Below are 25418 nucleotides of genomic sequence, written 5' to 3'. Positions count from 1 at the left end.
TATTATTTCAGTTTAAAAATCAACATAAGCAACACTGGGGGGGGTTATTTTGAAGCATACCTGAAATAATTTTAGGAGTTTGGATTTCCACAAAACCTTTGTTAATTAAAGTTTCTCGGAAGAGATGGCAGATGCCAGATTGGAGACGGAAGATGGCTTGACTAGTTGATGTCTGTAAGATAGCATCAAAATCTAATTAAATCAACCTGGCACACCAAGCAAGTTAAACTACGCCTGCTCTCAACCATTTTTAAGTCCAATAGTACTGAAGAAGATGGAGCACAACAGCCCAAGCCAGAAGGTGATGAGACAAACTGCAATCTAATGAACATATATGACCATACTGAGCATTCTCACTAGAAATGCTTCCTGAGCAGGTGTTCTAATTTATAAGAATGCCACTCAAGAAAAATATTTAACAACTAGAGACACACCTTGCTTATAGATTCTCTTGGGGACTGTTTTTAAAGGCAGTCTATTGGGTGAGATGTATCAATGTTAGGTAGTATACAAATATTCTAAATTAGAGCTTAGCATGGAGTATTAAGTTACCGAAGACAACACATACATTCATGTTACTAATCACCAAGTATATACTAACTAGATAGCCGTGCATTTGTTCCTTAAACTAAGAAAATGGCTAAGAAAAAGTTCAGCATCTCACAACTCTGACCAACAATGGCACATAAAAGCAGTGAGCAGTGGCCCTCTAGGAGCTTGCTGCTGTCACCTTTCCTATTTTCTTTCATTTTTCCGATTTATCTCCTCAGCTAGTCCAGCTCCTTTGTTTACTTTCAGCCTCAGTCACTGGCCAGAGATCTCTAATGACTATCCATGCTCCAGTTAAAGGAAGTGACATCAATAAGTCTTGCATAATAAAAAAAAAGTTGTTTTTTTTATAAGATTTTATTTATTTATGATGTATACAGTGTTTTGCCTGCATGTGTCCCTGCAGGCCAGAAGAGGGCACCAGATCTCATTAAAGGTGGTTATGAGCCACCACGTGGTTGCTGGGAATTGAACTTAGGACCTCTGGAAGAACAGTCAGTGCTTTTAACTGATGAGCCATCATTCTAGCCCAGAGGAGGGGGATAATGTTATAACCGGATAGGTGTTTGGTAAATTACCTGACCTCAACCCACACAGGGCTAGCCACAACTCATCCTGCCTAAGCGCACACTGCACTCTGATGCAGACACTAAGGACCAGGGGGCTACTCTGCATCTCCTTTATAGGAAAGAACTTAACCTTGAATCTTTGGAGATTAGGACTTTTTTTTTTTTAACATTTAGTTTTTGTGCATGCGTCATACCTCATGTGTGGAGATCAAAGGTTAATTTAATGAAGTTGGCTACCTTTTTCTATCACGATGGAACCAGGGCATGGATGAAAGCACCTTTATACCTTGAGCCATCCTGCCACTCCAAACCAGGACATACTTAATGCTATTTTATAACCCAAGTTCAAAGATACAAATCAATAATTTCAACAAAACAATGGAGATACGTTTTTAGAAGCATCTAATCTGTTATAACCATTTTTTACTTTTAAGACATTCACATCTAAGCTGGAGAGGAGGATTCATGGCTCTACTTATTTATTTACTTACTTGCCCAATTATTCATTTGTTTATGTGTCATGTGACTTAAGAAAACACTGGTTCGCTCAATCACTACAAACTGTATTTTTCTGCTTTTTAAAACCTAGCAACCTATAAATCAAAGAGGCACGTCACCGTACTGCTATTCATATGGAAACACAATTCACTTAAGTGAAATAGATTCTGTAAAGGCCATTAGTACATTTCATCACTGTGGGGTTTTTTTTTTTTTGGTTTTGTTTTTTTGTTTGTTTTTAAGGTTTTTTGAGACAAGGTTTCCCTGTGTAGCCTTGGCTGTCTTGGAACTCGCTTGCTCTGTAGACCAGATCTGCCTGTCTCTGCCTCCCAAGTGCCGGGATTAAAGGTGTGTACCATCACTGCCCCGCTCACTCTATTTATTTTTAGCTAGCCTAGCTAAATTTATTTTATCTTCTTATCAAATGGAAATTAAGCTCTGGACTGATTGTTATAACTCACAGTATGAATAGAAATTTCACTTAATTATGTTTTTAATAAACAAATTTTAGAGCTAGGGAGATGGCTCAGGGGTTAAGAGCACTGATTGCTCTTCCAGAGGTCCTGAGTTCAATTCCCAGCAACTACATGGAGGTTCACAACCATCTACAGTGGGATCTGATGACCTCTTCTGGCATAAAGGCATACATGTAAATACAGAACTCACATACATAAAATGAATAAATCTTAAAAAAAAATTAAAACAAGACAAAAATAACCCACAAAAACAAACAAAAAAGCAAAACCAAAAACCCACCAAACCTAAAAAATAAATACATCCCTACCATCTACTGTGTCCCCATTTTGGGCTTCCTGATTTTTTTTTTTTTTATCAACAAATCTGTCGATGAGAGAAGAAAATGGATCCATGTTATATATGAGAAAAAACATCCCCTCCCCCACTAGGTTCCTCATGGGACTTGCTGGCTGCTGGAATGATGGGTTTATTAGTTTATTAGAGAAGGAATTGGGGGTATAGCTCAGGGCTATGTCATTTGCCTTGCATACTGACATACTAAAAGTCCTGTGCTCGATTTGTATGCTCTAAGGAGGCTGAGATAAGAGGACTTTGAGGGGTCGGGGGATGAGGACTGCCGAAATCAAGAATGAGGTTGGCAAGAAAAGTTAATCAAAATTTGTATTTTAAACACAAGATGTTCTTTAAAAGCAGCAAGAAAGAAAAAGCTTCAAAGAAAATGCTCAATTATTTTGATTATCTGTAAGGCTGCCAAGAATTCTGACTTAGGGAACGAACCATACTTGTACTGAGTGCATGCCAGTTATCTTTGTACTCAGGACACAGTTACTACTGAGAAGCTTCAATATCCGTGTATGGCAACTTGCCTCAAGGGAAACACTGTGCTCAACAGAGCAGCCCAGAACCTGAGAAACTTGTACTCTACTGCAGAGTCAGGCTTCAGCATTTGCTCCTTCACAAAGCATCCTTATGACATTAGAGGATAGGATAGAGCAACTGAAATCTAAGCAACGGAAAAAGGAAAAGGGGAGTTTTTGTCTTTTGGTCAAATCCAGCCATTCTAGGTAGAATAATAATACTTAACAAGAACCAAAAGTTTATTTTTTGCCAACTCATTAAAAATATAGACCAATTTTAGCTGGAGATTACTCAGCAGTTATTAGACAAGGTAAAAACAGAAGGGAAAAAAAGCAAGACTCTACTTAAACAGAATTATTTTCTCTGAGGTCACATTATTAGAAAACAACATTTTATCTTTTATAAGACAAAAGGGGCAGGTTCAGGGGAAGAATCTGAAGTGTTGAGAGGAAGAATTAAAAAAAAAAAAAAAAAAAAAGAGCCGGGTGGTAGTGGTGCACACCTTTAATCCCATGACTTGGGAGGCAGAGGCAGGTGGATCTCCTCTGTGAGTTCGAGGTCAGTCTTGTCTACAGAGCAAGTTACAGGACAGCTAAGTCTGTTGAAATTATTTTCTTGTTGTGTTTAGCTTATGGCTTAAAAACAAAAACAAACTTCAGTTACTGCCTCAGCTAAACCCACTCTAGCTTTGCTTATAGTGGCTACAGACTTCATGCAAGTTAACAGTTTATGAAGCCACTTTATAGATGGCTGGGAAGCTGGGCTGAGGAGTAAGAGATCTGGTGAGCATTCCTCCCCTGAAAATCTGAAATGCTCTAAAATCTCTTTCTGAACACTCATATGATGCTACAAGTAGAGAAATCCATACTTCAAGACCACATTTTATGCAGAATATTACTTAAAATATTACATATAAAATAACATTCAGACTATGTATACATATGGATTATAAATGAATTTCATATTTAACTTGGGTCCCATTTTCTAGGGTATCTAAGTATGTATATGTACATATTCCTAAATCAGAAAAGACTTCAAAATATTTCCAGTTCCAAGCACTGCAGACAAAAGACATTCTGTCATTAAAAAACTGGATAGAAAGTTATTTCTAAAATTATACCTCTCTTCATTCCAAATGAGCTATTTGTTTTTTTCTTAAATCAGCTTGATGTGGAATTTATAATTAAGTACAAGTAACCTCTGTAATAAAAAACTGGAATCACAGCAAAACTGCAATTATATTACTACAATAAGGAAACTTTGGCAGCGCTCAGGTTAAATCCCAGGCAAGACTCTCCAACACGCAGGGGTGGTAGTCTAAGACAAAGGTGCTGCAGACACAACAGTTTCAGGCATTCCTACAGCACTCTGATTCAGGCCAATAGTTACAACACACCCAGGAAACTCCCTCAATTACCTTAGACCATCCACATCTTTGTTAAAAAATGCCATCTGCTATGGCAACCACCCACCTATGATTCTCACAGCTCTCCCAACATTGCCTGCTGCTCACATAAACCAGCATTACTTCAATTTGTTTCTGCCTCTATTCATTTCTGTCATGGTGGGTTTCACTTGTATTACCATTATTTCCTTTTCAATCACACCTTAAATGGCACTCGTGAGTAGCAGCATCCATAAACACATGAATTTAATTTGCAAGTTATATCATGTAACTATTAAAATGTAAGACATGCATCTGTTTAACACCCAGAAACCACTGTGTATCTCCAGTTTTAGAAAAACATTGTAAAATTGAAATGTCATAAATTCCAATATGCTGGCACACAAACTATACTGCCAAGAATATCTTTTGTATTACAAGGGTATAAAAATTCATTAGACATATATTTTCATTTTCTACTTGAAAAAAAAAGTATTGAAGTAGACAATGAGCAGAGAGACACTTGACTACAAACTGTCTAATTGTTGTTCTAAGTGTTCTAGGATTCCATGGTTTTGTTAATGACTCTTAGGAAGGGATAAAAAACATACACTTAAAAAGCATGTAAGTGTTTTGCCTACATGTATATATATGCAACACATGCATGCCCATTGCCTGCAGAGGACAGAAGATGTCATTACTGGACCCGCTCTGAAACTGGACTTGCAGACACTCAGGTTCCATGAGAGTGCCTGCATGTTTATCTAACATCCCATTTACATAGTATTCTTCCTTTTTTATAAAGGATTTTATTCCGACGCCTGGTGGCATAAGGTAACACAAAGGTCATATACTCCACCTAGTACGTTAGCCAACATGCTAAGTACTAAGCAATTCTGCTAAGATCTCTAACTTTTCAAGAAAAATCAACTGGATGTAAATATGAAAAACTTCCCATCATTCTTTCTCTTTTGTTTGTTTACTGTAGCTAAAGCAGACCTCTAATAGCCTATGTACTCCAAGCTGACTTTGAACTTTCCTGCCTCAGCCTCTTAAATGTTGGGACTACTGGTGCATACAACCAAGTTTGGCCAAATCCTGGGTGCCAGTGATCCTATCTCAGCCTCCCAAATACCTGGGATCACAGGCCAGTGCCATGCTCCTAGCAAATTCCCATTATTCAATGGTTTTGATGTATTTAAATTACGCCACCACAAACAAATATTTTCTTGCTAAACTGTAGTATGGGTAACAACGTTGAACAAATAGTATGGGTAAACACAAAATATCTAACTCTGATGCCCAAAATACATGAAAAACTTGAGCTTTCTAGGAGGTACCAGGAGGTTAGTTTTTCAACATAAATTAAAATGAAGAAGGTTAAAAAAAAAGGCCGGGTGTTGGTGGTGCACACCTTTAATCCCAGCACTCGGGAGGCAGAGGCAGGCGGATCTCTGTGAGTTTGAGGCCAGCTTGGTCTCCAGAACGAGTGCCAGGATAGGCTCCAAAACTACACAGAGAAACCCTGTCTTGAAAAACCACCTCCCCCCCCCCCCAAAAAAAAAGGCGCAGCAAATATTCAGAAGAAGTGTTAAGTATACTACAAGGTGACACTCAGAATTGCCGAAGAGTCAAAGCCAGAAAAAACTTGGGGCAGCAAAGAACCTGAGCATGAGACAGAATACTTAAGGAGGAAGATGTGGTCAAACATTAAGAAAGAAAGATGACAAACCAATGATGAAACCACTGAATTCTTTCACTTGCAACCAAACCAAAAGGGAAATAGAAGTCCCTTGAGACGACAGTGTAAACCACGACAGTGACTTCTTCACAACAACCCATCTCCACCTGGTTGCACTAAATTGTATGCAGTTTCTTTCACATCTTATAGTGACTTAATGATTGCATTTCTACTTGCTAAGCTTGTACAAAACAGACATCACCTGGAAGCCACCCAAACACTGGCTCTATAATCATCTGTTATTTTCAAACAAAGCAAGTCAGTATCCTGAGAACTAACACTCACCTGCTCCTGCTACTGGCAGTTTTCTGGGGAAAGGGTCAGTCAGAGAGGTACACTATGTCTGTCTTTTATCACTATACTTATACATAGGTAAGTGGCAATTAGCTTTATGGTATCCCCACCCATCTTGGTGTTGGCATAACCACATCAACAAACAAATGAGGCATCATACCCTAAGATCAATGACTCTGTTGTCTAATCTTGTATCCTGGTTGACGGTAGCTCTTCCTTCCTAAAAAAAGAAAAAAAAAGGGGGGGGGGAATGAGAAAAACATATTTTACCAATATTTGAAGTACACACTTGTACACCATACACTCTACTCTTAAAAGCTATGTTGCCTTTTTTTTTTTTTTTTTTTTTTTTTTTGGTTTTTCGAGACAGGATTTCTCTGTGGCTTTGGAGCCTGTCCTGGAACTAGCTCTTGTAGACCAGGCTGGCCTCGAACTCACAGAGATCTGCTTGCCTCTGCCTCCGGTGTGCACTACCACTGCCCGGCAAGCTATGTTTCCTTTTAGTGAAAGTTGTGTATACCAATATTGTACATGGAAACCAGGGAGTCAAGATAATGAACAGAGTAAGAGGAAAACCAGGGAAAAGTTACTGTTAGAGGCAGAGATGATTCTAGGGATGTTAAGGCATGCCTTTAATGCCAGCACTTGGGAAGCAGAGGCAGGTGGATCTCCGTGAGTCTCAGGCTAGCCAAAGCAACATTGTGGGAGACTATCTCAAATACCCACACACACCAACACAAGAGAGAAGGGAAGTGAAGGGGAGGAGACTTAGACTAGAGATGACTCAGAGGGTGAAGCATGTTATAAAGGTGTCAATATTGGAACTGAATCCTCATATTCCTGGCTGTAATACATGGAGATAACTAGACTAGCTCAGTGAGCTCTAGGTTCAAAGTGAGATGATACTCTGTCTCAAAATGTAAGATGAAGAGTAATTAAGGACACCTAGTATCAACTTCTGTAACCATACAGACACATACACCACCCCCACATACACTCAAAAACAAAAAAGACAGAAGAGATGGTAAAATGAGAAGGGACAGAAATACTACTGCTTTCTTTCCCTTCTCCAAACTTGCTCATTACTGGGGCACCAGAATTCCCCACCTGAACTCTTAATATATCCTGGATTTCACTTGTGAGCCTTGCTAACACCTAACAGAAGAGTAACACAGAGCAACAGTTTTTAGGAGTGTGGTCAAGGGACCAGCAAAAGGCTCCTACCCCAAGACTCACTAATATTTTCCCCTCCCAATGAAAAGGCTTTCCTTGTGAGGACCAGGCTTTTCTCGAATTCATTCTGTAGAACAGGTTAGCATCAATCTCAGAGATACAGCTACCTCTGCCTGGTATTAAAGGTGTGTTCCACCATTCAGGGCTAAATTTCTTTTTTTATTACAATACTTTTCATTTACACTCATGAGTGTACCAAGAACTTTGCAACAGCTATATGATTGGTAACTCCACAACCCCATGGATCCAAGGACCATATGAGAATCTACATGCACATGCAGTCAGACATTTATAAACTTTGTAGATATTTAACATGATGTCACTTGTAATAGTAAAGTTTCGTTTTGGAAAATATAAAGTACGCTTTGATCACTTTTACTTTTAATCTAAAATATATTCAAGCATGCAATATTTAACATTTTAATAAATTAATACTTTAAATTTTGTTTTTAAACTTTAATTCTATAAATACTGACAGAAACATCAATAAAACAAAAGCTTGTGGAAGCTATCTTTTACATTTTTAAGACAATTAAAAAAGCTTCTATCACTAAGTTACATCTCTAGCTGTAAAACAGGCCCCCCCCCCAAATCTTAGATATAATGGTGGTAAGAGTAAATTTAATTGATTTAATTTAATTTCGATGGAGTGTTAGGAAAGATAAAGGAGTGTCTTTTTCCTTGATGGTTTGCTTGCTTTTCTTGTTTGTTTTGGTCTGTTTGTTTAAATCAGTATTCTTATTTGCATTTTTATTTGTTGAATATTATTATTATTATTTGAGTTTTTCTTTGGGAAGGATGCTACAAGGGTGAAGGGTGGGTACAGATTGGCAAGTGTGTGAGATTTGGGTACGTGATGTGAACTTTCCAGAGTTATAACTATGTTTAAAAATTAAAAAAAGAAAGTAATTTAATTGTACCCAGGCCTCCTGAATGCTAAACTCTCTACCCCTGAGCTATATCCCCAGTCCCTGTGAATTTAAAATAAAAATGGAACTCAAATCAATTTACAGGTACATTTACTACAAGGAGGGCAATGGATTTCTAACATTACAAACTACCCAGAGCAAGCACATGCGACATAAACTTTACCTCTTCACCTTCTACTTCAGGTCGAACGGCATCATCCAGCTGCAAGGGAAGTCGAGGTTCAGCCAAACTGATCACATAAATCTGAAAATGAGAAATTGTCAAAAATATTAAGTAAAAAAAACAAGACAAAACAAAATAAAAACTGTTACCTTCTGTTTAAAAGACAATCTACATGGAACGATGTTTGCATACATCTTTAACTGAAACCGCTTGGTGAAGTAAAATAAGATGATATCCATTTTTAATCTACCTAAGAGGGATAATATTGTTGGCTCTATGGATTATTTGAAGTCGACTAAGACAACACAAATACTTTATAAACCCTAGGTACACACCAACATAATAAACAAGGCCTAGCTGTATCAACAAAAGCTGTGATTAGGGAAATCAATCTCAAAGCTTCAATTAAAATGGGGTCTGCCCCAGAACCAAAGCATTAACATAGGTGTTGCTATTATTAACAGTATTCAGCCAGTGCTACCACCATGACCAACTTCAGCCCAGCTAGGCTTTGCCCATCAGTCTTCCTTTCTTTATTCTTTGTTGTCTCCTTCAATTGTCTCCTTTCATCAAACATCAAATCTCACTTCCTGCCGTTCTGGTCAGGAGCTGCCACAGAGGGCATTCTTTCTTTATGTTGTCAAAGTCCCTTGATACCCACACATGCTAATTTCACATTTTAGTGATAAAAAAATCAGTGTGTTCATGAGTAAGGAGTTTTCTGAACACCCTTAAAAATATAACTTTACCACTTGCACGCTGAAATTACTAAGCCCAGTACCTCTATTAAGTCAGGAAAGGAAGCTGTGTTCTCTCAGTTTGTGGACTACCTTGGCCTTCAGAAAGTGTCAAGAGGCTCTACTCTAGCCACACTCAAAGGCAGAATTATCTATCATAGCTCCCTGTATACAAATTTAGGCTTCCTTTGGTTATTACAATCTTGACCTTTAAATCTAAAACTGGAGAATCCAAGAGCTGAGACTTTCATAATCAGTGTAAATTCACTCTCCCCTTCATTGGGTTCAAGTTCACATAGTACTTGGCACAAAACATATAAGCAGTAACAGTTGGCTGAATATGTAAGAGTAAGGGGCAGTAAATTGCTTATGGCATAAATCAATGCTTTGTAAAATACTATTATTATTATTGTAAAACTTATAGGTAAGCTCCTACAGCTTTAGTATTCATTACTGACACATAATGTGAGATATATGTTCTGCCATTGAGCTGGGACCCTCCTACTTATTAAAAATACAAGTTTGTTTTAGTCATTAACTTTTCTTTATTAGAGTACTGAAAAACATGCCAGTTGGAAAAGACAAATCGTTTTTTGTCAATATAAATGGACTTCTTTAGTAGACTCAACACAAGGAACAAAGTAATGTGTCAGGTCAGCTCAGCAAAAACACAAGATTTTTCCATATCTCAGAGTTCCACAACAATTAACTTCTGTTAAATTTAACTCTTCATTTCCAAATCAACAGGTATAGATGTGCTGATCTCTCTCAATCTACCAGCCTTTCTTATGCATGTCCCTAAGTGCTCCATCTTCTCCCTCCCCCTTCTGTGGGAAGAGGGCTCTGTGTATGTGCTCTTTCTGGATTCATATCCCTCAAAGTCGAGGGAAGGAAGAAACTATCCCTTGTCTTGCAAATGACTTAAACAAACATTATCTGTTTATATGAATGTGTGCACACATATGAGCATATATGCTCATACCACAAGATATGAGTGGAAGCCAGGGATTGGTTCTCTCCTTCTATTAAGTAGGTCCCGCAGAACAAACTGATTCAGTAGTTAACATAAATCTCAGAATTCTACAATTTGTTGTCTTTTGTTTTAATCTAACGATAAAGAACACTCAAACTCAGAGAATCTGCCTACCTCTGCCTCCCAAGTACTGGGATTAAAAAGTGTATGCCACTATGCCCAGCTATATCAATTACTAAGAACATACAGATTTGATATAAAGAATTACTCATATCTATCCATAATTTTATGTCTCTCTCTTACTCTTTCTTTTCTTGTGGTGCTAGGGTCAAATCCAGGGTTCCATGCATATTAAGCTGTATCTCCAGTCCTCACAACATTGTATTATAAAATGAGTTACCTTCTGGACATGTAACTCAACATCTTGCTGTGTACAGCTTCCAATTTTCTGATTTACTTTTCTCACAATGCCTTCCACATCAATAATACTTTCTTTGTTGATGCTGTCAAGAGAAAAAAAAATCCTTAACTTTAATAATCTTATTAAAGGTGTCAAAATTCATTTGGTATTTAAGCAGCAAAATATGTCAAACCATTCTTTCCTACAGGAGACACTTTCGATAAACCAGCCTCTTCAACCTATTTAAAACAAGCTATTACACAGAATACCTTGTGAGATTCTGTTAAAGATTTTTTTTTTTAAAGATGCCACAGCTTAGAAACAATTTATAAGATATTTGGAACATAAAAGGACTAAAGAACTGTAAAAAAGTAGTAAAGTCTCTGAATTATTCAATGACCCTTTCCCTCTTACACTTGAGATCACTGAGATCAGCATTTCCTTTCCTAAGAAACACTGACTTCAATAAATGCAATTACTGTTATGTAATGGAATTAAATAACAGAAGGTCAACTGAAAAGATCCCCAAGTACTAAGAAAATATAAGGGTGGTGCTTTGCAATTACATCTTCATTACCTAAAAGGTTCTATGCTCACATTGTCCCTGGGTTATGAGTGATAACTTAGCTGTTCACTCACACTTAAGGAATGCTCGTGTGACACTTAATATGTCAAATATAAACTAACCACATCTACTGGGATGTCCTTAACAAAACCCAAGTCATGGAACATTAGATCCTTAAATTAGGATTTTGTTTTGTCGTCCCCCGCCCCAGATAGGGTTTCTTACTGTCCTGGCACTCACTCTGTAGATCAGACTGGCTTCCAACTCAAGAGATCCACCTGCCTCTGCCAACTTAGTGATGGGACTAAAGGTGTGTGCCACCACCGCCTGGCCTTAGACCCTTAAATTCTGAAGCAGAATTTTATTACATTATCTATTAAACACCCAATCATTTCCTGGTTCTGGTTATTTTACATATAACCAAGAAAAGGTGTAATTTGAAACGATGATTCCCAAGCAAACTAAACTAGGTTTGTTTTTTTGTTTTACATAGTCTTGTACGTTGGAATGTGACAATACATTTGGTAAAAATGATTTAAGATTCATAGAAAAGTTGCTTTCATTCTGACACAAAATTGCATCTTCAGTAGTTGTGGTGTTATCAGATACCCTAGAAGCCACACAGTGCTAACTTTAGCACACCACAGTGAAAGACAGTGCCATCTGCTTTGGAATGGAAAAGCCTAGGCCTAGTCTAGGACTCTCTCACCTTTCTTTTTCTTTTGGTTTTCTGAGACAGGGTTTCTCTGTGTAGTTTTGGAGCCTGTCCTGGAACTCTCACTCTGTAGACCAGGCTAGCCTTGAACTCACAAAGATCTGCCTGCCTCTGCTGGGATTAAAGGCACATGCCACCGCCCGGCTACCAATTACCTTTTTAAAAAATAATTAATAGTATATATAGCTCTTATCTCTTGAGAATCCTGTATCACAGCCATCACTGAAAACTTAAAGAAACATCGTAATTTGTAATTAAGAAGTAGGTGGTTACCTCTAAACTCGAAGGATCAGTCTATTTACTATTAAAAGCATTTCCTGACATTGGCAGTGTAGTGTCACTCACCCTTCCTTTAGCAGCTGCCTACTCTGTATGCATGAGTCCACCTGAGGCCTGAACAGATGACTCAGGACTCGTTTCACATGTCTCCAGGAGGAATGTTTTCACCTCACTGATCAATACAGGGTTCTGGTAACCAAACCAATCCAACCATAGCTCCAATTTTCCTGTTGTCACTAAATCATGGTGCTTTGCAAAGCTTTACTCCCTCTGACTCCTATGTAGAGGCCTCTGGACCCTTCTGTTTAGCAGACAGACTTCTCCAAAGCTACTTAAGATCAATATTGCCTTTCTCCCTAATTACAATATTTTCACTGATTATCTGGGAATTTCACATCATGCACTTTGATCACACTTACTTCCCAGTCCTCTCAGGTCCACCCCCTTCCCAAAACAGTAAAAGAAAAAGCCCTCCTTTCTTTCTTTCTTCTCTTTTTTTTTTGAGACAGGGTTTCATTATGTAGACCTGGCTGGCCTAGAACTTTCTGTATAGCCCTAGTTGGCCTTGAATACTGAGATCTCCCAACTTCTTCCTCCTGACTGCTGGGATTAAGAGTGTATGATACAATGCCAAGTAACACTGCTTAAAAAAAAACAAAAAACAAAAAAACACTGACTCTGTGTGTGTGTGAGTGTGTGTGTGTACCATGTGCATGACTGGTGCCTGAGGAGGCCAGAAAAGGCATCAGATCCTCTGGAACTGGAATTACCGATAGTTATAAATGCCATGTGTGCTACGGGAACTGAACTCAGATCCTTTGAAAACCAAGTACTCTTAACTACGGAGAAATACATCCCCTCAAGAGCTTTGTTCCTAACAAGTGAGTTTCACACTAGTCTCCTTCCAAAAGATCACAGTGGAATGTGGGCAGAGACCCTCTGCTTAGCACTGGCTGGAGATTTAATGGAAAAAATACAAAAAACAAACAAAAACCCATAAACATTTTGTTGTTTCTTCATTATTAGTACCAGATGTTCTTTATAATTTGGATAAACCATTTCTAGTATCTTTATACATCAAAATTTATGCCTTTACCTACTCCTATTTGCAGAAATGAACGAATTCACAAGGAAAAAAAACAACACAAAAAGTGGTTTATAACGAAGGACTAGCTCTAAAACTTGCTAGTAGAACCTGTAAGAAGCTGAGATTTTCCTGTGTATTTGCATGTGTATATGTACACTTATAGTCAACACAGTAACATAACTACTGCCAATATAATTTTTTTGGGGGGGGGGTCTTCATAAAGTCCAGGCTGGTTTTTAATGTAGCTTGGGTTTGCCTTAAACTCCTCATCCTTCTGCCTCCATGTGAGAAGATTACAAATGTGTACCACTATTCCCAACCCCAGTCTAGCACTTACATGTAAAGCAGTGTACATGACATAGTCTGCCACCAGAAAGACACTGGACAAGAAAGCTTTCAATTCCACATTTGAAAACAAACATGTCTCTATGTCCACATTTTGAAAAAGGGTTTTTTATCTATCAGATAATTAGAAAACTTGAGTTTACAGAAGATGTGCAGTGAAAATAACCCCTGACAGAAAGCAGGGAACTCCCAGGAGCTGTTTTAGTACAGGAGAAATGGATGAAGTAAATTAAACACATCTTTTCAAGAGCTTAGTCAGCTGTTTTTATTATTAATGCCTGAAATACTGTCAAGGCACTGTTTTCCATGCCTCTTTCATTTTTCAACCACTCTTTTGGCTCTCCATATAATTAGTCACTTAGCAAATAAGATAAATTAGCACAATCTTGATAGCAAGATATTAAGGAATAGGCAAAACAGATTTCATGCCATTTATTAGGAACTACTAACCACCAACTTAAAAACTTTAGTTATAACCAATAGTTTCCATAGAATAAAATTGCAAAAAGGATCATTCTTTATATCTGATAAAAGCTTTCTATCATGAAAGCTTATATATAGTCCATGTTGGCCTTGAGCCCATGGTTCTCAGTTTCCTGAATGCTAGGATTATAGGCATGTGCCACCATGCTAGTCCATTTACCTATTTTCGGTGGGCCAATTTATTAAAACATAATCCCTGTCCTAGTTAGGTTTCTTTTGGTGTACATACAATGATGAAGAACAACTTGGAAAGGAAAAGGTTTATTTTTCATCTTTTAGTTGTAGTCCATCAAGAAGGGAATCAGGGTAGGAATTCAAGGCAGGAACTGAAACAAAGACCATGGAGGAGTGCTGCTTAGCTTGCCCAGCCTGCTTTTCTTACACCAGGACCACCTGTCATGGGGCAGCACAGTCCACAATGGGCTGGTCCTTCCCACATGAATAATTAATCAAATAAAAGCCCTACACACCATTCCGATGAGGGCATTTTCTCAACTGAGGTCCCCTCTTCCCAAATGATCCCTGCAGGGGTCTCTGTGACCATCGTGGCCAGCAGAGTAACAATCTGTAGGAGGCAAGAATGTAGTTGAGTTCAGTAGCTGACACTGTTCAAACTTCAATTATCTGACCCTGAATAGTTTTTAGGCATACTTAGGCAATGCAATTTGATGAAAATTTTCCAGGTGATAATTAACTTAATATTATATGCATAATAAAACTTAAGTTATGACTACATTGAAACTTTTAGTAAAGTACATGTTACATCTCCCACAAAGATGGGTTCTATAGATTGACACGCTCAAGATAAGGGTCTGGGGCTAACAGTTCAAGAGACTAGCCATACTTCCTGGCCTCTATAAGCACCAGGCACACACATTGTGCACTTACAAATATGCAAGCAAAATACTCACACACATAAAAAATATTTTTAAAACCCTTATTTTTTTAATTATAAAAGAACAGATTTATTCAGATTCAACTGCTAATCCAACCCCATCTTCTATGGTCACTGTTTTCTATTTGGTGAATAACTCTTCCACATTTTTTCCTCACTTGCAGAGAATATGGAATGTTTTATAAATTTTGTCACCATTCCATGGTATTTTGCTGAATTTATCTGTATTTTTTTTTTAAATGCTGAAGAAGTTTAGCCCACTTCTATTTTGTAACTCATAAAGGTAATCTTAACACCCAACTCTCTAAAGCACTGCTTCCATTCTCACTCAGCCATTTCCTTCTGAGTTCCAGTTATGTGGGAAGTGCTTTAGACACGAGCACACCATTCTATTTTGTGTTGCATGTGCTTACCATGGTGCTCATGAGGTCAGAGAATAACAGAGTGTCTGTCCTTGCCATCTATTTTATTTGTTTATAGTTTTCTTGTTTGTATGCCAGGATAGTGAGCCAGAGATCCCAGGGCCTCTCCTGCCTTCACCTCCCATCTCCCAGGGATTCTGTCTTATCTCCTATCCATCTCTCTGTAACTGTGCTGGATGCTGTGTCCAGTTTTCACATGGGTGACTGAAATTCATGTCCTTAAGTTTATATGGTAAGAGTTTTATCCACTGAGAAATCTTCCCAGCCCTAGACTTAATTTTTTAAAAAATTATTTTTTTTTTATTCTTGTTTTTTTTGAGACAGGTTTCTCTGTGTGGCCCTGGCTGTCCTCAAACTCACATAGATTCCCCTGCCCTGCTGGAATCAAAGGCATGTGTCACCACTGCTCAGCTATACTTTATTTTTAAAGCACACCTTTATCCAAAATTTCAACGTAGACCCAAGCAGGATACATACAGTCATTTCTTCCCCAGCAGATACACTTGCTCCAACAAAGAGTCAAAGCATGTAGGCACAGCTGCTTTAGAAGCAGCAATGGATAACAATGCAAAGTTGGCTGTTTTGAACCTCAACTTTAGATAAGCATCTATCTTCTAACAGGTCTCTGCACAGTTTTGAATCTCTTTCCCCTTGCTCCAAGTTCAGCCAAGTGCCTGGACCAGAGCAGGTGCTACATAAGTGTTCCAAGTCAGTGAGACTTCTGAGTACTATTTTTTTTTCCTCCATTTTCCAGCTATAATAGTTAATGTAGTAAACAGAAATTTTATACCTACCAACCAGTGAAATATCTATTTTAGGTGAAATATCTCAGAGGAAAGAAAATAAACAAAACTAGTATGTAGCTAGGTGACTCATTAGAGAATGAGGAATATACTTGTGACTCACAAGCTATCAATAAATGTAACCACAATGACTAATACAAAGAAAAATAAAGTCAAACACATAACATATTTATGTACAGAATAAACTTTGTTTTCAGAATCAAAACTGCCTGAATTGTGGGGTAAAGGGAGGATTGTTGAGCAAGCACAAAGAGTGATAGTACCTTTTAATTTTAAAAACTACTGAAGTGGAGGCCAGGAGATCTGTGATTTTGAAATCAAACTTGTCTACATGGCAAGTTCCAGGCTAGCCAAGGCTCTGTGGTAGAGACTATCTCAAAGAAAACAAACATTAAAGCTACTATCTATATTAGCTATAATCCTTTAAAGCTGCTGCTGTAAGGGTCAGCCTTAAACTTCAAAAACTTGTATTTATATTAACTGCCGTCCTCTATTGGTACAGAATCTGGTTTAGTTGGTACAGAAAGACTTCCACAGTACCTTACCAATAAAATAAAAAATCTTGACTTTATATATTACTCTGAAACTCTAAATGACACTGAATTAAAAACAATTTTTTCAAAAGAAGAAAAAAAGAGGCTCACTTCTCGCTCAACTCTTTAGCTAAAGAATCCGTGACAATGTAAAGGACGGTCAGAAGCACAAGCTTGCACGGGAATCACATTTTCTGCTTCCAGAAAACCTACACACAGAAAGACCACCAACCATTTCAAAGACACAATTAAGATTATGGTCTTAAAATCCCTATGGAGTTAGATGTGTCAACTGCCTTTCGTAATTCATGCAGTTGCTTCATTTTTCTATTCATTCAGTCACAAGAAAATTGATCTCCCTAACAGATTGATTAAAATGATCTGCCCAAGCGTCCTATGGCACTGAATCTAATTAGTGAGCCAACTTTTGGATAAGAATATCGATAAACTGGATGAACCTGGGACATATATTTTCCTTCACATTAAATGCCAATGTTTCTTTTCAAGGAAAAAAATGAAAAGCTCAAAAATTAGCAATACAGTTTAGTCAATAAGGCAAAAGACAAGAACCTCAGATTTAATATCTAAAGTAAATGCTAAGATCATTATCTACTTAAGATATTAAAAGTGACCTTGAGTTTTGCCTTTTAAGTGATTAGGAAACCCCAGCTGGAACTGTCTGATTTGGTATTTTTAATAGTGGAGTCCTAGCTTTTCTCCACCTGGTAAAAGGCCAATGGGAATAGGGTTAAATGTAGGCCTGTGTGGAATTAACATAGAAATCCCATTCTTTCTCCCACTCTGTTGTTTAAGAGTTCACATATTTTATTGTCTAGTGTCCTTGGGCAGCAACCTTCAAAACGTAAACACCTAGAGCACCCATCGACAGTGTTCAATTCAGGTGTTCCTCCAGCAGTAAAGTCAGCCACAAGATTTCATATGTAAAAAAACTGACCCAGCAGAGGATGAAAACTAAGTGAGGATTAAAAGCAGCCTTTCCCTCATACACATATTTCTGTGGGTATTATTTTCTAAACCAGATTCTGGCAGCATTAGCTGGCCCACTCTCTAAGCAGCTGGCTCCCCCAAACAATGTGCTACAAAATATTCTTTTCAATCACTTCATGCTTCATTGGTCCTCAAATTTTTAACGTCAGCTAAAAACATAAGCAAGCCTTTCATTTTATTTAAGAACAACACCCAGAACTAGTTTAGAAGCTGGTCATGTGCTGTTTTGATCTTAATAGGAGGCCACTAGAATATTTTGCAGAACTCATTGTTTTCCAAAGTTTTCTTGTGTAATTATACTTTAAAGGATAAAAAAGGAAAGATCCTCAAGAATTCTGCTAAATAATATCTGAAGTCTCTAAGTGTTAAATCTTGATTTTTCACTGTCAGGTAGAAGAGGAACAGGTATCTCATAATCCTACACATGCACTTGGTCTTGGTGTGAGATAAGGCACCAGGAGTGTGTAGAACAGAAACTTACAGATGTTGCCAGGCAAGAGGAAGAGAAAGCAGCAGAGGATAACAGAGTTCTGGGTGAGGAACAAGATGATGGTGGAGCAGTGAGGTTATTTCTACTGAGTTCCCCAAACTTGGAAGTCATCCTCCACTCCTGTTATTTTCCTCATTCCCACACAGGAGTAGTTAGAAAACAGGTAAGGACTTTCTCAAGAAGACAATTTTGATGGAACACTTAGGAACAATGCCAACAAGATAATTTGCTACCAGTCTCTTTTAGGCATCATCAATGTCTGGTAATGTGGGTGACCTCCACCATGAAGAAACACTCAGAGCACATGCTGCCATCATCCCCTGAGACCTGAGTTGTTAGCCACACCCATTATGTGCATTTGATGTCCCACCTCCCCTCCCATTCCAGGCAGCTTTCACAACCACTTCACAACAGCATAAGCTACATCTTTCTGAAGGCTTTTGCACAAGCAAACTACAGATATTTTTTCAAAGAAAAGGGCCATGTTTTCTACTTGTGTATTTACTGACTATCCAACATTTGTGAAATTGTTCAACCTACCTTTAGAAAGTAAAGTTCCTGCCCTTTAAAAATGTGCCATTAGTTAAGTTTTTCAGTGTTATGCTATTAACCTCACTTGCCCATAAACCATGATTTTTATTGCACAAATTTCACACAGCACAGTGATTTTTAGGGACGTGCATGTCACACAACAGCAGAATTGATAATGACTTAAGCACCACTTTAGAAAAATGTAATTTAAAAGGACACTCATATTGGAATGTCTCAGGAACACTTTCTCTAAGGGGAAGATAGAGAAACTTTGGAGGTTTTAGCTTACATAGCTGTGTGACAAATACCTGTAGGCTAGCAGAGTGAACAACAGGACCAGTCAGGCAGCAGACACTTAGCAGAAGGCAAACAGTTACTTTAAATTCTAAGTCTGTAGTCACATTTCCCCAACAATTGCATTCCCCACACAGCTGCTTCACTGGGTGATTTTGCAGCTCATTCCTCACAATGGCAGTGAAAGGAATTACAAAATACACTGCTGACAGCCATGTTGATAAGAAAAAAAAAAAAAAAAAAAAAAGGTCAAAGACTTATCTAAAGTATGTGGGGTTGTTAGATATATTTGGTAACATCAAGGTTTCATGTTTATAACTATTAAATTTATTACTGAAATTATGCAGAAAACGTAACTGTCATTGCAAACCAGAAATTCAACTACAACTAACTCTTCTACTCCCACTGTTTTTATAGCATGCTTTTAAATAACGGGGTGATTCCTTGGGAAAGCACTCATGCTTTACAAAAGAGACGGACTCATTAGTGTTAACATCAGAAAACCTTTGGAATAGGTTTTCATATCAATAAATTCAAAATATTTCCCTTGCTGTGTAAATCAGACTTTGCAATGCTGTGACAAAATATTTGACAAAAAAACTTAAAGGAGGTAGGATTGATTTTGCAGTGGGTTTGAGCATTTGAGGCCATCACGGTGAGGAGTTTGGAGTGGCTCACTTCATGGATGCCCAGAGAAAGGAAGCCTGTGCTTGTACCCCACCAACTCTCCACTTTTATGAAGCCAGGCTCCTAGTCCAGGGGGGGCTGTCTCTCCCTAGTCAATCTTTTCTAGAAACAACACACTGACATAACTGGAGATGTGCTTCATTTATCTCCTAGTCCTTCTATGTCAAGGACTAACCATCTCATTCACTGCATAATTTTATATGTATGTTTTAATTTTATTTTTGGGAGGCAGGGTCTCACTGTGTAGCCTTGGCTGGCCTTGAACTCAAGAAATTACTTGCCTCTGCCTCCTGAGTTCTTCGTTTAAAGGTGTGTGCCACTTAGCCCAATGAATTATATTTTTAAAAGTCTCCCCTCTAATTTGACTCTAACTTGGGGGTAGTGTCTAACAAGTAGACCAGTTCTATGAAGGGCTTTGAGCTAACATCATGAAGAGGCAAGGTGACATAGAGGCTACTCTATAGACAGAAGCTTAGTCAAAACACTCAGTACTTCAATCCTGAATTTCCTTGGCTAAAGAGAGAGACAGAGACACCAAACCAGTGCTATGCTCATCAGGAGTTTGCACTAAAGTTCTTAAGAAAACTGTCTTTTTTCAAGTAGCCCAAGCAACTACCAACTCATAAGTTATCACCCCAAGTCTTAGTCACAAGAACCCTCACTGCTCAAGGTAACCAAAGCTATCAATACACCTACTATTAATTGCTCTGGCTTAATTCTTTAGTGTATTAGTGCCAAAAGTTATACAATTATAATCTAAGTACCACGTGTAAAGGCTATTGTACAAAATTGGCTCCACCACTTATATATAACTAAAGGCTTTATAATTTGCAATAGCTTATCTTTCCCACACATTGCTAACGTATAAAGTCTAATATTTAACACACTAAATATAATAGGAACAAGCTTTAAAAAACTTACTTTACAGCTTATCTGTGTAGTATGAATACCATCTAGATCTCAATTGAGTTCTGCTTCATAAACTATGAATATAGAATTATTTATATTCTTGTTTAAAAGAAAATTAATTTCTTGTATTTGTGAGTAGGTGAATGCCCATGGTGATCAGAGGATAACCATGGGTATCACATTCTTCAAAAATCATCTGCTGGGGCTGGAGAGGTAGCTCAGAGGTTAAGAGCACTGGCTGCTCTTCCAGAGGTCCTAAGTTCAATTCTCAGCAACCACATGGTGGCTCCCAACCATCTGCAGCAGGATCATGCAGACAGAACACTCATATACGTAAAATAAATAAGTAAATCTAAAAAAGAAAATCATCTACTATTGTTTTGAGAAATGGTCTCTCATTGCCCTGGACCTTGTCTAGTACAATAGGTTGGTTAATCAGTAAGCCCCAGGGATCCTCCTGTCTTGGCCTTACCAGTGTCGGTATAAGAACATACCACCATGCCTGGATTTTTCAATAGTTTCTAGAGACTGTATTCTGGGTATTCTGCAAGTACTTTATCAACTGGCCAGCTGAAGAAAAACATTCTTGACTAACACTTCCGCATGGAAGCCTGGCCTTTCTTTCTTTACAAAATAAGGGAACATTGTTGAACTGCATTCTGTTTAGGAGACTATTTGTAAGTACTTCTACCAGCTAGTTAGTTTTGGCTGACAGATCAATTACTGTTATTTGTGTAATTCCCAGGAATTTCTGAAAGATCCAAACAACCTGAGTACTTTTTGTTGATTATGTTAGATATCACAGACTCTGACTGCCCACAATCAGGAGGAGGCCCCTCAGTGAATATTGAAGATGAATGGGATTTTCAGAAGACTTTTTAAATATTCAACATATGAAGTTACTTTTTAAAGACTTATTTATTTATTATGTATACAGTATTCTGCTTGCATGTCTGAAGGGGGCACCAGATCTCATTACAGATGGTTGTGAGCCACCATTTAGTTGCTGGGAATTGAACTCAGGATCTCTGGAAGAGCAGGCAGTGCTCAGAGGTTAACTCTGAGCCACCTCTCCAGCTCTCAGAATACTTTTCAACTACAATATTTTCCTTAGGAATGTAACACTGAAGCTATAACAACCAAACAGAAGAAGTATGTGCTATGTAAAACTGTCAGCTTATTAGTTTCCCAGAACTAAATAATATATAAAAGACAAAGATCCATAGATATTTTTGAGGTTGATTTTTACCTAGTATTTTAAGTATATTAAATATAGTTTAGCATAGACATCTGTGATTTTCATGGCCATCCTTTTCCTTTTATACTGAAGGTTTTCTACATAGATACAGCTTATCAATAGGGATCAGAGTAATTTATGTACATGTGGACACACACTAACCTGCATTTCACAAGCGCACTTAGTCTATGAAAACAAACCTAGTGACCAGAAGAGCAGATATCTGACAGCAGTCTAAGGCAAAGGAAGAGGTGGGGCTACTACACTGATAGGACTAAACTAAATTTACCATTGAGTTATGAAATCCATGGTGCTGAAAATTTTAAACATAAATACAGATGCTACTATGTAATAATAAAACTGACCTAAGTAAATCTCTAAACTAAACCCAGTTGCTAAGAACTTCACTGTCTTGGGGCCAGGGAGAGTTCAACACAAATTCAGATGTTACATAAGATCATTTGTTAGCTTCTTTCTAATTCTAGAATTCATGATTCCATCTACACTAACTTGTCTTTGAAGACATGCATCTAGGGTTTGGAGAAATGGCTCAGAGGTTAAGGGCACTTGCCATTCTTGCAGAGGACCCAGGTTCAGTTTCCAGAGCCCACACATGGCCACTCATAACCATCTGTAATTCTAGTTTCAGAGATCTTGATGCCCTTTTCTGGCCTCTTGGCACCAGGCACACATGGGTCATACACACATACATACATACATGTAAGCAAAAACTCATACACATAAACAATAAAAATAAATTTAAAAAATTTAAAAAGCCTCCATCTAAAGAATTCAAAGATTTCAAAACAATCAATAGAAAAATACAGTATTTGCTTTAGTTAACTTCCTTTAAAAATACCTACTCTTATTACTTAAAATATAGACTATCCACAAATTTCCCTATGTCTTCTTCAACCATTATCATGGGAATACTAAATTATATAAAAAAAAAAAAGCTAACAAAACAGCCACATCATGAACCAAAAACGAAACTCTCATTACCTTAGAGTCAGAGCACCCACCACCCTTCTTTCCTATCTCAATGCCCTGCTTCTTGCAAACCAAACCAAACCAAACCAAACCATGTGCTTCTGTAGAGCTTCTGAGCTAGACAGCAATACCTTTGCAATTGGGGGAAAATTTATCTCTTTTTTTCCCCCTCACTCTTTGGTGTCAGAGTTAAAAGTTGTAACGTTATTAATACATGTCTGACTTCCTTCAGGAGGAAATCACCTTCGAAAGTACACTGTCTTATGTTCTTTATTATTTAGTTAGAAAACTTGTTGCTTTTTATGCAAATCACAAAGGGGAGGGGGAAGAGGAGGAAACGAAGCTCAACAAACACAACAGAATCAAGTTGCTGTGTGCCCTGCTGAGTATGCCAGGCTTTTTGTTGCTCTACTTGAAAGTAATGTGACTTGTCTGTGAAGAGTGCAGTTTCAGCAGTTCCAAATGAATCACAAGCCTGTGCTCCATATTTTCTCTTTTGTGAGTTTAATGTATTCAAGCAACACTGAACTGACAATTTAAATAACTACATTTTTAAACAAACGAAGCATTGATGTTAATGTATGAAAATGGTCCAAACCCCTGGAGTCTTGGTTCCCACCATTGTTTATTCTGACAACAGGATATAATTGCTTACTTACTTGGCAGCAAATTTAACCATCTGCTTGCTTGCATGGTCTCCCACCGCCACAAGAGCCTGGACATTAAACTGCTGCTGCCTCAGAACTAAGAAGCACTGCTTCCCTACAGGAGACACAAAGAATGTGGTACACTAAGAGCATACTATTTCAGGTTTTACAAAGGAAAAAGCTTCTCTACTTTAAAATTAGGTCAAAATTTATATACTCATCAGGTATATACATATGTCTCGATCAGCATTCAGAGTCAAAATATCCACACTTACTTAACTGACAAGTTTTAACACCAGTTCCAATAAGTATCTGACAAGTTTCTTTTGAGAACATAGGTAAATCACTGATTTATAGCTAGAGATACATAAATCTAGAAGATTATTTTGTAACATTAAATTACAAGTTGTTTCAGATGACTCTTATCATTCAACCAATAGCTTCTATATTCTACTGGCAAAGACATGAGCTAACTACCATGGCAGCTTCAATCATGCAATCACAAAAGTGCTAATAAAGTGTTTATAGTCAGAATACAAGTGCTCTTTGGGGGTGGTCCACCTCCAAAATTCTTTTTACCAAAGGACATGTTAGAGAGGACACAGATGAATAGGCTAGGTCCTTTCACATTCCATTTTCCCAGTCCCTTGTCCTCTGCGATAGCCACACATTTTAAAACTTCAAGCAATTTTACTTTTGTCAGTAAAATTCCATTCTTTCAAAGTCCTGTAATCAGTTTTATTTTCACATGTTGTGGGTCTCTTGCTTCCCCTTCTTTCATAGAGAACTGTCATTTCTTATTCTTAACCTGAAAAACATCACTTATGCATCCTTGTGCCGATCAGATACAAGTTAAATGTAAACAAACTCAAAAGCATTTAAGGTATTAGATGATAAAAATTACCCCCAAAGCTTGCATCTGATCAAAATGCCATTATCTAAGTATAGATAGAACTATAGAACCCACAGCTGGATCTTGTCTCACTTAGAACACAAAGTAGTAAGACTTCAACACCTGTTTTTTCATTTGTTTGGTTGGATGGATTTCTCCAGATAGGGTTTCTCTGCCCTGGCTGCCCTGGAACTCCCTGTGTTCCACTACCAACCACTATCCAGCAAGATCCTGAAATCTGAAGGCCAAGGACCATATCCTATCTTCTATAAAGTGGTCTCTATACCCATGTGGTGTACACACATACATGAAACCACTGTAGGTCTCTGTTCTTCATCTGCAAAATGGAGACGAGCTGACTTCTCAGTTTTCTCTAAAAGTCAAGGCAGAGCCCCTAACGTTCATTTTTATTGTTAGCAGCATTTCTAACATTGGTGGCCTATTTGAGGAAGGATTGCATCATTCCTATTCTGTAGGTGGACAACTACGTACAACTTATACTGGACGCTGAGAATATGAAGATAAATATTCAGTAGACATTTATATGATACACAGTTCCAATTTTGTTTTTGCTAAGTATATTAAGGGGCTGGAGAGATGGCTCAGCAGTTAAGTGTACTTACTGACTCAGGTTCAGTTCCCCAATCCACACAGCAGCCCTTAATTCTCTGAAACTCCAGTTTCAGAGGATCCAACAGCCTTTCTGCTAACCCCAGACTCTATACCCATGTGGTGCACACACATACATGCAAACACTCACACACATAAAATAATTTTTTAATTACATAAAAAAGAAGTATG

General features: G+C 37.9%; 1 protein-coding gene across 1 annotated transcript in view; it reads right to left on the bottom strand.

Moving 5' to 3' along the window:
• The window catches only part of Dars1 (aspartyl-tRNA synthetase 1), a 46229-nt gene that overhangs the window by 12439 nt on the left and 8372 nt on the right, over positions 1–25418 (bottom strand). The window contains exons 4-8 of the mRNA XM_027417737.1: positions 23738–23840; positions 10806–10908; positions 8696–8776; positions 6531–6590; positions 61–172 (exon numbers count right to left, since the gene is read on the bottom strand). Coding sequence (XP_027273538.1) covers positions 61–172; positions 6531–6590; positions 8696–8776; positions 10806–10908; positions 23738–23840 — 459 coding nt within the window. The remainder of the gene's footprint in view (positions 1–60; positions 173–6530; positions 6591–8695; positions 8777–10805; positions 10909–23737; positions 23841–25418) is intronic.

Source organism: Cricetulus griseus, chromosome 5 (assembly GCF_003668045.3).
Source record: "Cricetulus griseus strain 17A/GY chromosome 5, alternate assembly CriGri-PICRH-1.0, whole genome shotgun sequence".
In the NCBI taxonomy this organism is placed as follows: domain Eukaryota; kingdom Metazoa; phylum Chordata; class Mammalia; order Rodentia; family Cricetidae; genus Cricetulus; species Cricetulus griseus.
This window is presented reverse-complemented; position numbering and strand designations above follow the sequence as displayed.